General features: G+C 46.3%; 1 protein-coding gene across 1 annotated transcript in view; it reads right to left on the bottom strand.

Moving 5' to 3' along the window:
• LOC144493945 (dynein axonemal heavy chain 8-like) overlaps positions 1–13389 on the bottom strand; it is a 1745965-nt gene that overhangs the window by 1694155 nt on the left and 38421 nt on the right. The window contains exons 4-6 of the mRNA XM_078213522.1: positions 12178–12262; positions 8381–8574; positions 7333–7447 (exon numbers count right to left, since the gene is read on the bottom strand). Coding sequence (XP_078069648.1) covers positions 7333–7447; positions 8381–8574; positions 12178–12262 — 394 coding nt within the window. The remainder of the gene's footprint in view (positions 1–7332; positions 7448–8380; positions 8575–12177; positions 12263–13389) is intronic.

Genomic DNA, 13389 nt, shown 5'->3' with positions numbered 1-13389 from the left:
GTCGAAGGGTCTTTTTCCAGCTGGAGGTCTGTGACCAGTGGTGTTCCGCAGGGCTCTGTATTGGGACCTCTGCTATTTGTGATATATATAAATGATTTGGAAGAAGGTGTAACTGGTGTAATCAGCACGTTTGCGGATGACACGAAGATGGCTGGACTTGCGGATAGCGAAGAGCATTGTCGGGCAATACAGCAGGATATAGATAGGCTGGAAAATTGGGTGGAGAGGTGGCAGATGGAGTTTAATCCGGATAAACGCGAAGTGATGCATTTTGGAAGAAATAGTGTAGGGAGGAGTTATACAATAAATGGCAGAGTCATCAGGAGTATAGAAACACAGAGGGACCTAGATGTGCAACTCCACAAATCCTTGAAGGTGGCAACACAGGTGGAGAAGGTGGTGAAGAAGGCATATGGTATGCTTGCCTTTATAGGATGGGGTATAGAGTATAAAAGCTGATGATGATGCAGCTGTATAGAACGCTGGTTAGGCCACATTTGGAGTACTGCGTCCAGTTCTGGTCGCCGCACTACCAGAAGGACATGGAGGCGTTAGAGAGAGTGCAGAGAAGGTTTACCAGGATGTTGCCTGGTATGGAGGGTCTTAGCTATGTGGAGAGATTGGGTAAACTGGGGTTGTTCTCCCTGGAAAGACGGAGAATGAGGGGAGATCTAATAGAGGTGTACAAGATTATGAAGGGGATAGATAGGGTGAACGGTGGGAAGCTTTTTCCCAGATCAGAAGTGACGTTCACGAGGGGTCACGGGCTCAAGGTGAGAGGGGCGAAGTATAACTCAGATATTAGAGGGATGTTTTTTACACAGAGAGTGGTGGGGGCCTGGAATGCGCTGCCAAGTAGGGTGGTGGAGGCAGGCACGCTGACATCGTTTAAGACTTACCTGGATAGTCACATGAGCAGCCTGGGAATGGAGGGATACAAACGATTGGTCTAGTTGGACCAAGGAGCGGCACAGGCTTGGAGGGCCGAAGGGCCTGTTTCCTGTGCTGTACTGTTCTTTGTTCTTTGTTCTTTTGCTAGTGCAGTTCGGGTGGGTTTAAACTAATATGGCAGGGGGGTGGGAATCCAAAAATTATGTCTATAAGTGTAGAGGCTGGGGACGAGCTTGGGGCCAGGACAAGGCTGGCAAAGAAGAAGAGCACTCTGGGGGAGGATGACCTCACTGGGCCTGGAGGTCTGGAGTGCATCTACTTCAATGCAAGGAGCGTAGCAGGTAAGGTAGATGAACTTAGGGCCTTAATGCTTACGAGGAATTTGGATGTGGTTGCGGTGACAGAGACTTGGTTGAAAGAGGGACAGGACTGGCAACTGAATATTCCGGGGTACAAGTGTTTTAGGCGAGACAGAGGAGGGGCCAAAAGAGGTGGGGGAGTAGCAGTATTAGTTAGAGAGCATATTACAGCGGTGCAGAGGGAGGACAATTCAGAGGGGTCGTGTAACGAGTCACTGTGGGTGGAGCTCAGAAACAGGAAGGGCGCAGTCACTATGTTGGGGGTGTACTACAGGCCCCCCAACAGCCCAAGGGAAGTGGAAGAACGGATATGTCAGGAGATAATGGATAGGTGCTGGAAAAATAGGGTTGTTGTAGTGGGAGACTTCAATTTCCCTGGTATAGACTGGAAATCGCGTAAGGCTGGGAGTCTCAATGGGGAGGAATTTGTAAAATACGTCCAGGAGGGTTCTTTGGAACAATATGTAGATAGCCCGACTAGAGAGGGGGCTATACTGGACCTAGTACTGGGAAATGAGCCCGGTCAGGTCTTCAAAGTTTCGGTAGGGGAACATGTGGCAAAGAGTGACCACAATTCTGTTAGCTTTAGGATAGTGATGGAAAAGGATGAGTTGTATCCCAAGGGTAAGATGTTGGATTGGGGGAAGGCTAACTTTAGTGGGATTAGGCAGAAATTGGCAGCTGTTGATTGGTAGAGGCGGTTTGAGGGTAAATCCATATCTGGCATGTGGGAGTCTTTTAAGGAACAGTTGTTAGGGCTGCAGGATAGGCATGTGCCTGTAAAAAAGAAGGCGAGAAAGGGTAGGATTCGAGAACCATGGATAACCAGGGAAATTGAGGGATTGGTCAAAACGAAAAGAGAGGCGTACGTTAGGTCCAGGCAGCTAAAAATGGAGGGAGCTCTGGAGGAATACAAAGAAAATAGGAAAGAAGTCAAACGAGGAATTAGAAGGGCAAAAAGGGGTCACGAAATGTCCTTGGCAGACAGGATTAAGGAGAATCACAAGGCATTTTACTCATACATTAGGAACAAAAGGGTTGTCAGGAAAAAAATCGGACCTCTCAGGGACAAAAGTGGGGAATTATGCTTGGAGCCCAAAGAAGTAGGGGAGATCCTAAATGAATACTTTGCGTCGGTATTCACAAAGGAGAGGGATGTGTTGACTGGGAGTGTCTCGGAGGGGAGTGTTGAACCATTAGAGAAAATCTCCATTACAAGGGAGGAAGTGTTAGGTTTTTTAGGGAATATAAAGACTGACAAACCCCCAGGGCCTGATGGAGTCTATCCAAGGCTGCTCAGGGAGACCACAGATGAAATTGCTGGACCTCTGACGCAAATCTTTGTCTCGTCACTGGACACAGGTGAGGTCCAAGAGGATTGGAGGATAGCTCCAAAGATGATTGGCCAGGTTAAAAATTGCCCCTTAGACTCCTGAGATGCGTAGGTTAGAGGGATTGGCGGGTGAAATATGTGGGGGTAGGGCCTGGGTGGGATTGTGGTCGGTGCAGACTCGATGGGCCGAATGGCCTCCTTCTGCACTGTAGGGATTCTATGATTCTATGAGCTAATGTGGTCCCGTTATTTAAGAAGGGTAGGAAGGATAACCCGGGAAATTATAGGCCGGTGGGCTTGACGTCCGTGGTAGGGAAGTTGTTGGAGAGGATTCTTAGAGATAGGATGTATGCACATTTAGAAAGGAATAAACTCATCAACGATAATCAGCATGGTTTTGTGAGAGGGAGGTCATGCCTCACTAACCTGGTGGAGTTTTTTGAAGAAGTGACCAGAATGGTTGACGAGGGAAGGGCCGTGGATGTCGTCTATATAGACTTTAGTAAAGCATTTGACAAAGTCCCTCATGGTAGGTTGGTACAAAAGGTTGGATCTCCTGGGATAAAGGGGGCGGTGGCTAGATGGGTGGAGAACTGGCTTGGTCACATTTCCATTCCATCTGATGAAGGAGCAGCGCTCCGAAAGCTAATGGTGTTTGCTACCAAATAAACCTGTTGGACTTTAACCTGGTGTTGCTAAAACTCTTACTGTGTTCACCCCAGTCCAACGCCGGCATCTCCACATCTTGGTCACAGAAGACAGAGGGTGGTAGTGGAAGGGTCTTTTTCCGGCTGGATGCCTGTGACTAGTGGTGTTCCGTAGGGCTCTGTATTGGGACCTCTGCTGTTTGTGATTTATATAAACTATCTGGAAGAAAGTGTAACTGGGGTGATCAGTAAGTTTGCGGACGACACGAAAATGGCTGGACTTGCAGATAGTGAGGAACATTGTCAGAGGCTACAGAAGGATATAGATAGGCTGGAAATTTGGGCAAAGAAATGGCAGATGGAGTTCAATCCAGATAAATGTGAAGTGATGCATTTTGGTAGAACTAACGTAGGGGGAGCTATACAATAAATTGCAGAACCATAAAGGGTGTAGATACGCAGAGGGACCTGGGTGTGCAAGTCCACAGATCCTTGAAGGTGACGTCACAGGTGGAGAAGGTAGTGAATAAGGCATATGGTATGCTTGCCTTTATAGGACGGGGCATGGAGTATAAAAGTTTGGGTCTGATGTTGCAGTTGTATAGAACGTTGGTTCGGCCGCATTTTGAATACTGCGCCCAGTTCTGGTCGCCACACTACCAGAAGGAGGTGGAGGCTTTAGAGAGAGTGCAGAGGAGGTTTACCAGGATGTTGCCTGGTATGGAAGGGCTTAGTTATGAGGAGAGATTGGGTAAACTGGGGTTGTTCTCACTGGAAAGACGGAGGATGAGGGGTGACCTAATAGAGGTGCATAAAATTATGAAAGGCATAGATAGGGCGAACGGTGGGAAGCTTTTTCCCAGGTCGGTGGTGACGTTCACGAGGGGTCATAGGTTCAAGGTGAGGTTTAACACGGATATCAGAAGGACGTATTTTACATAGAGGGTGGTGGGGGCCTGGAATGCGCTGCTGGGCAAGGTGGTGGAGGCAGACACACTGGGAACGTTTAAGACTTATCTAGATAGCCACATGAACGGTGTGGGAATGGAGGGATACAAAAGAATGGTCTAGTTTGGACCAGGGAGCGGCGCGGGCTTGGAGGGCCGAAGGGCCTGTTCCTGTGCTGTATTGTTCTTTGTTCTTTGTTCTTTAACCTCTGAAAGAAACCCCGTCTACAGCGCCCAGTATTCCGACGATTCCCATCTTACAAAACTGTTTTTCTGGACGTGATAAGGAGCACGCCCAAAATGGGTGAAACATCACTTTACATACTATTAGCATGTATCTCAATATAATTAATGCAATACTCACAGAATCGTTCCCCCCCTCATTTACCTTCATGACCTAGTCAGTGAGACGTCATGCCAGTGAGGAAAACACCTGCTCCATAAATGTCTGCTGCAAGTGCAGCAGTAGCAAAGGGGAGCGAGGAGGTCACTCTGACCACCAACCTCCATTGTGCAGGAGTTGGGGGGTCTCAGACGTGGTGGGGCTTGTGAGGGTGCTGGGGGGCTTGTGGGGTTGTTGAGCTCAGGGCTCATCACTGGCTAGGGCCATTTGTCAGCTACACAGGCTCTCTGGCTGACTGCTGATATTCCATCCTAGTAAAAAATAAAAGCAAATTGTTGCAGATGCTAGAATCTGAAACCAAAAGAGAAAATGCTGGAAAATCTCAGCAGGTCTGGCAGCATCTGTAAGGAGAGAAACAAGCTGACGTTTCGAGTCCAGATGATCCTTTGTCAAAGTTAAAAGGCATAGAAAGGTCACAGTGGGCCTCAGTGTTTACACCACCAGGTCTTTCCAGGCCACCAGTGGGGACATCTGTTCCCAGTCCTCGGTGCACAAGTGTGTCCGCGTGGTGACAGATGCCCTGTTGTTGAAGTGGAAACTTTCCTGCTTCTTGACTGTGATAGAAAGACTCAACAAAATTCGTTCCGACAAGATGACAAGAATTTATTTACAAAAGACTGCATGCAGTTTTGGCTGAAAACTTGAGTTCAGAGAGAACATAAGAAATAGGAGCAGGAGTAGGCCATCCAACCCCTCAAGCCTGCTCCGCCATTCAATAAGATCATGGCTGATCTAGCATTTGATACAACTTGCTAATTCCTCCTCAAGTCCGCCATTACACAAAGAGTCAGTTCAGTATTTATACATAATCATTATCAGTTTGCGTGACCAGAGCATATTCAGGAATTCGATTAGTAATAGAATCATAAGCAATGTCATTAATCATGTCATAACTTGCTGACCTCCTAGAACTTTTTGTCTCATCATTCATACCCTTATCTTGTCCTTTGATGGAACAGAAAAAGGTCGGTGACTCCTTCATCCCTGACCTTATCTTGTTTTATTTACTCATACAGTCTTAAAGTTATGCGGAGTCAGTCTTGCTTATATTGTACCAAATAGCTGACCAATTTTCCCATCATGCTATTCCTTAGTTCATACAACTTCACATTCCCTCCTTTTGTCATATCATGACAACTAATTAAATAGGTATATCCATGACCCGATTAAAAATGCATTTGCACAAGCAACCAAGCAATCCTATCCCCAGTAGCATAGTAGTGGTAACATGAAGGCCTTAAAGATCCAATCAAATAATCCATGACCTAGCCAACCTAACCAACCAGTGGGTCATAATCATGAAATTCACGGCCAATCTCTTGAATTTGATCAGCCTGTCTCTTAATATGGTCGGCCAGGTTGGTGATATTTTCAGAGGCATCTGGGATATAAGTACAGCGTTCCTGACTACAATGACGCATGTTCCTCCCTGCAAGGCTAACAGATCATCCAAAGCCAGTCGATTTTGTAATGCCACGGTCCGGACAGCCACCAGCTCAGCCGAGACCTCGGCCAGTGCCTGTCCAGTTGCCCTGGCATTTGCCGCCATTATGTTTGCCAGTTGTTCCAATGTTGAGGCCATAAGAATCAGTTCGTTGGCTGCTCTGCCCCTTCCATATAGTGGAAAGGCCATCATAAAGAACCGTTCGGTTCCGCTAATGGTCCTTTTGGCTCGTGAGGGGTGATGCTGAAGGGAGGCTACGTGGTGCATGTAGGGTACGACATATCCCAGATAACAGGATCCTATCCAATTGGTAGGAAGTATGCTTTAGTGCCACATATGAAATATGTTCCATTATACGCCATAAAATCATCAGCCAATGTCATCCAAGGTGTTGGGGAAGTATGTGCCCATGAATTATTAGAGGTTATATTCCATACCCTGGACCAATCAAGAATAAACATACCCTTGGTGGATAGGTTTGATACTGGACCTTGCCACTCAGCTGTAAGGTTGTATCTACTTTGCCCCATCAACTTTAGCCTGGACACCAAATTTGACCTGGGCCAGGCCCAGCAGGAAGTCCGCAGGATTTTCTGCAATTGCTGGGATGCTGGACGTACAGGGGTCAATTGACTGCACATGTTGCCCTGCGGTCCCCACAAAGCCAGGCACCAAGATTTGTCAACAGGAATTGGTTCCACTCCGAATGTTCATTTGGTCTGCGAACACTGGATGAAAATCATGCATGCGTGTGCGCGACACCCAGGAAGCCTGCACGATAGTATCATCTACGGAGTTCTAAAATCCCCTGGGCTGGCCTTCAAGGACCAGCCCAGGCTGCCCGGATGGCTCCTGAGGGACAAGGGCTAAGGACTTGGCTGATGTTGCTGGAGCAGAGGCCAGAGACTCAGTCAGAGAGGCCCACATTGCCACCTAGTCCATCGTGGAGCGGTGCTTTGAGCTCCTAAAGATGCATTTCCGTTGCCTGGACTGCTCTGGTGAGGCCCCCCAGTACCACCCCCTGACAGTCTCCCACATTGTGGTGGTCTGCTGTGCGCTCCACAATCTGGCGCAGCAGTGTGGAGACTTCCTGGAGGAGGAGGGCAACCAGCTAGACGCCCCTGGGGAGGCAGATATGGACGAGGAGGAGAAGGAGGGCAGGAGAGCAACAAGGGTCTGGCAGGGTAGGGCGGTGAGAGAGACGTTCATTGCCACAAAGTTCTCAGACCAAGGGGTATGCGGTGAGGTAGCAGTGCTAACCACTGTGCCACCGTGCCACCCCAGTTTCAGCAAACAGTCTCATTTCACTTCGATGTCCTTTCCTTTTATCTGCAGTGGTAAAATACTTTTGCTCCTCAATCTCCATCTTGAGATCATACATGATTGTTGATTCATCTGTGTTTTTCTTCGCATAGATGATGAGCTGTTTTTGACAATCCTGCAATTTATGTTCAGGTAACTTCAACCTGGGCGGAGAAATGGCAGATGGAATTTAATCCAGATAATGGCAGATGGAATTTAATCCAGATAAATGCGAAGTGATGCATTTCGGTAGATCTAATGTAAGGGGGAGCTATACAATAAATGGCAGAACCATCAGGAGTAAAGACACACAGAGGGACCTGGGTGTACAAGTCCACAGATCCTTAAAGGTGGCAGCACAGGTGGAGAGGGTGGTCAAGAAGGCATATGGCATGCTTGCCTTTATTGGACGGGGTATAGAGTATAAAAGTTGGCATGTGATGTTGCAGCTGTATAGAACGATGGTTAGGCCACATTTGGAATACTGCATCCAGTTCTGGTCACCACACTACCAGAAGAACGTGGAGGCTTTGGAGAGAGTACAGAGAAGGTTTACCAGGATGTTGCCTGGTATGGAGGGTCTTAGTTATGAGGAGAGATTGGGTAAACTGGGGTTGTTCTCCCTGGAAAGACGGAGGATGAGGGGCGACCTAATAGAGGTGTATAAAATTATGAAGGGCATAGATAGAGTGAACAGTGGGAAGCTTTTTCCCAGGTCGGAGGTGACGAACACAAGGGGTCACGGGTTTAAGGTGAGGGGGGCAAGGTTCAATACAGATGTCAGGGGGATGTATTTTACACAGAGGGTGGTGGGGGCCTGGAATGCACTGACAATCAAGGTGATTGAGGCGGACACGCTGGGATCGTTTAAGACTTATCTAGATAACCACATGAACAGACTGGGAATAGAGGGATACTAAAGAATGGTCTAGTGGGCACATGAGAGGCGCAGGCTTGGAGGGCCGAAGGGCCTGTTCCTGTGCTGTATTGTTCTTTGTTCTAATTCAAGAACAGGTTCGGAAACAGTTAACTTGTCTTGCATCTCTGTCCACACCTGCTCATTTTCTTTATTCACATAATTGTCCAGTAACTGGCTCTCCATCTTCGCCTTCACTAGTTTTACATGCTTAATCAAGACTTTCAGCTGTTGCATCTCAGACTGAGTAAATATCAGCTTCTCCTTCTGAACCTGTGCCAACTTGAGAAGATTAAGTCTACATGGATATTGCTCAATTGGAACAGCATTTTCTACAACAGTCTTGTGCACAATCATTTTAGTACTTCCCAGCTTATTCCCACATATATCTCCATGTGAGTTTAATAATTCTTGCACGTCATTTTGATTTTACTCCGGAAGGTCAGTCCAATTTCTGAAACCACCTCATCATCTAATTTAATTTGAGGAATGTCAAATTCAGAATCATCTGGATTTGGTTCTTCTCTCAGAATTGTAACCACTAACACATCATTCTGTTTCTTTCCTTTCCTATTAAAATGCCATTTGAGCATATTCACATGACACACTTCCTTCTATCTGATGTTCTTATCAAATTATTCACTTTATTCAATTTCCTTTTAATTTGATGAGGCCAATAATTGCTTTTAATACTGTATCCTCGCACCAAAACTAAGAATTTTTGACTGCTTATCCACTTGCTGATTCATCACATGCTGTGCCCCTTTTAAATGCTATCTAGCCAACACAGCCATTCTATTTAATCTCTCCCTAAACTTTGACAGTCTAATAATGTAGTCTCAGAAAGCTGAATCGCCAATTTCTCTTTGATCAATTTAAGTGGTCCTCTTACCTCATGACCAAAGATCAATTCAAATGGACTGAATTTAGTTGAATCATTAGGTGCATTCCGAATTGCAAAACATACAAATGGACTTCCGTTTTCACAAATCCTCCAGATAATCCTGACTACAGGCCCTCAACATCGTCTTTAAAGTTTGATGCCACCGTTCTAACACCCCTGTGATTCTGGATGGTAAACAGTTGATATATATTGTTTTACTCCAATGATATCCATAACTCAACCTTGGAAAACCTAGATCACAAAGAAACCTATGTCAGACTCCTATTTATCGACTACAGCTCAGCCTTCAACACCATTATTCCTACGAAACTCAACTCCAAACTCCGTGGCCTGGGGCTCAGCTCCTCTCTCTGCGACTGGATCCTGAACTTCCTAACCCACAGACCGCAATAAGTAAGGATAGGCAACAACACCTCCTCCACAATCATCCTCAATACCGGTGCCCCACAAGGCTGTGAACTCAGCCCCCTATTATACTCCTTATATACCTATGACTGTGTGGCCAAATACCCTTCCAACTCAATTTTCAAGTTTGCTGAAGACATCACTGTAGTGGGTCGGATCTCAAACAATGATGAGACAGAGTACAAGAAAAAGATAGAGAATTTGGTGAATTGGTGCAACGACAATAATCTCTCCCTCAATGTTAATGAAACGAAAGAGATAGTCATCGACTTCAGGAAGCGTAGCGGAGAACGTGCCCCTGTCTGCATCAACGGGAACAAAGGAGAAATGGTCGAGAGTTTCAAGTTTTTAGGTGTCCAGATCATCAACAAACTGTCCTGGTACCTCTATGCCATTACCATAGTTAAGAAAGCCCACCAACACCTCTACTTTCTCAGAAGACTGAGGAAATTTGGCTAGGACTCTCACCAAAAGCATTCTTTCTGGTTGTATCACAGCTTGGTATGGCTCCTGCTCTGTCCAAGACTGCAAGAAACTACAAAGGATCGTGAATGAAGCCCAGTCCATCGTTCAAACCAGCCTCCACCCATTTACACTGTCTACACTTCCCACTGCCTCAGAAATTAAGGAGCCCTGCACCTCGGACATACTCTCTTCCACCTTCTTCCATCGTGAAAAAGATACACAAGTTTGAGGACATGTACCAAATGACTCAAGACCAGCTTCTTCCGTGCTGTCATCAGACTTTTGAATGGACCTACCTCGCATTAAGTTGATCTTTCTCTATACTCTAGCTATGACTGTAATACAATGTTCTGTAGTCTCCTTTCTTTCTCTATGTACAGTATGCTTTGTCTGTATTGTGTGCAGGAAACAATATTTTTCACTGTATACTAATACATGCGAGAATACTATATCAAATCAAATCTCCTTAAATAACTTTGATGTAAAATTTGATCCTTGAACTCATTGTATTTCTGTAGGTAGTCTGTATCTAGCAGCTCTACAATCCCTTCAGGTGTAATATTGCATGATGGAATGACCTCTGAGAATCTAGTAGACACATCCGTAATGGTCAATAGATATCAATTTCCGCTTCCCATTTTAGGGTGGGATCCTACGCAATCAATTAGGACCCTTGTTAAAAGTTCCTCAAAAGCCAGAATGGGTATTAAGTGTTCTGGTTTTATCACAGCTTGAGGCTTTTCCTGACATGTGTGACATGTCGGGCAAAATTCAGGCACATCTTTATGCAGTCCAGGCATGAGCCCTGTTTTCCCCCCTCACCCCCCTCCCCCAATCACCACTGTTGCAGAGCTCTCCCTACCATCAGTACACCTGCAAGGTTCCCCTTGCCTCATCCCTCATTACAACAAGGCAGCTTGCAGTGAATCTCACTGGAATGGCCTCAACGGGTGCGTGCCTCACCCAAACTGCCTACAGCTGAACTCCCTTAACAAGGGAGAGCTCTATATTATCTTGAACGATGGACAGACAGGGAGTCATATCAGGAAGATGGCACCAAGATGAACTGTTCCCAGGTTCACAGAGGGAGAATTAGCCCCTCTGCTCGATGTGGTGGAGGAGGGGAGAGAAATATTCTTCCCCCGGACAGGCGTCGAGCCAGGGATCGTGAAGGCAAAGTGACCTGGGAGGCAATGGCAATGGCAATGGTCCCTCATGGCAGGCTGGTGCAAAAGGTTAAATCTCAGAGGGATGTATTTTACACAGAGGGTGGTGGGGGAATGCACTGCCAAGCAAGGTGATTGAGGCGGACACGCTGGGATCGTTTAATACTTATCTAGATAGCCACATGAACAGACTGGGAATAGAGAGATACAAAAGGTCTAGTGGGCACATGAGCGGCGCAGGCTTGGAGGGCTGAAGGGCCTGTTCCTGTGCTGTATTGTTCTTTGTTCTTTGTTCAATGGAAATCAGTGTCTGTGCACTGGCACCTAGGACTGACTAGCAGTGCCGCAAGAGAATTAATGATCTCATTCAGGCAGCAAGGGTGATTGTCCATCCTGTCCCTGTCCTGGCATCCGATCCCCAACCAACCCTTCCACCCCCCAGCCCCCGCCCCCTGAAGGCCAGTCCCTGATATATGCCACCCAACCGTCCACACACCCGATATCACCCCTCCCCCTTCCATCCCGGACATCTTGTGCCCTTCCAGCCATCAGGCTTTCAATGCCTCCTTCTGTCACCAGAATCGATGCAGACTCGATGGGTCAAATGTCCTCCTTCTGCACTGTAGGGATTCTGTTCTTATTTCTCTTTTGCTTTTGAGTCCATGATCCTGAGTCCCTCTTTGAAAGTTATCTTTCCAAGAATATAAAAACATTTCATGTTCTCCCTATTACCCCCAATTTTTGGGTAAAATAAAGTTTAATAACCTTGCCTTATTTATGGAACATTTGCAAGCTGTAATTCTTTTTACTTCCCACCTGCATTTCTTTGATGTCCTGAACCTCGCAGACGCACACACACACACATGCACGCACGCACACACACACACACACGAGAATCTAGAAGTTGCAAGCAAACACAAATACATCAACTTTCTTTGTAATATTTAACATGTTGGCTTACACATCTACATTCTTAACCTATAATTAACTTTTACCTATTATTGGTGGGTCAGATTCTTGGTAAAAGAACACAAGTGATTTTCTTCCTCCTTTCGAAAAAAAATCATCATAAGCTTGAAGCTGTCAACAAAAGTGTTAATGATTAATGTATTTTTCAAGTCACAATTATATTTCAAATGATGCACATTTACTAATTCCACTTCATTCAATGTAGCATGAAAATGAAAAAAAAATCATATTCCGATCTTTATGAATTTTCATTTGTTACATCCTTCTATTATATCTTTTCAACTCAACATCTGGCATATGGGAGGCTTTCAAGCGTAAGTTGATAGAAATTCAGGGCTGGCACATTCCTGAAAGGATGAAGGATAAGTATAGCAAGTTTTGGGAACGTTGGATAATGAGAGATATTGTGAGCCTAGTCAAAGACAAAAGGAAGCATTTGTCAAGGCTAGGAGGCTGGGAACACACAAAGCAAGTGTGGAATACAAAGCAAGTAGAAAGAAATTTAAACAAGGAGTAAGATGGGCTAAAAGGGATCACGAAAAATCATTGGCCAGCAGGATTAAGTAGACAAGTCCCCAAGGCCCGATGGGATATACCCCAGAATATTGAGAGAGGCAAGGGAGGAAATTGCTGGGGCCTTGAGAGAAATCTTTGTATCCTCACTGGCTACAGGGGAGGTACAAAGAACAAAGAACAGTACAGCACAGGAAACAGGCCCTTCGGCCCTCCAAGCCTCTGCCGCTCCTTGGTCCAACTAGACCAATCGTTTGTATCCCTCCATTCCCAGGCTGCTCATGTGACTATCCAGGTAAGTCTTAAACGATGTCAGCGTGCCTGCCTCCACCACCCTACTTGGCAGCGCATTCCAGGCCCCCACCACCCTCTGTGTAAAAAACGTCCCTCTGATGTCTGAGTTATACCTCGCCCCTCTCAGCCTGGGCCCGTGACCCCCCGTGATCGTCACCTCCGACCTGGGAAAAAGCTTCCCACTGTTCACCCTATCTATACCCTTCATAATCTTGTATACCTCTAGTAGATCTCCCCTCATTCTCCGTCTTTCCAAGGAGAACAACCCCAGTCTACCCAATCTCTCCTCATAGCTAAGACCCTCCATACCAGGCAACATCCTGGTAAACCTTCTCTGCACTCTCTCCAATGCCTCCACGTCCTTCTGGTAGTGCGGCGACCAGAACTGGATGCAGTACTCCAAATGTGGCCTAACCAGCGTTCTATACAGC

This window comes from Mustelus asterias, chromosome 5 (assembly GCF_964213995.1).
Source record: "Mustelus asterias chromosome 5, sMusAst1.hap1.1, whole genome shotgun sequence".
Classification (NCBI taxonomy): Eukaryota; Metazoa; Chordata; class Chondrichthyes; order Carcharhiniformes; family Triakidae; genus Mustelus; species Mustelus asterias.
This window is presented reverse-complemented; position numbering and strand designations above follow the sequence as displayed.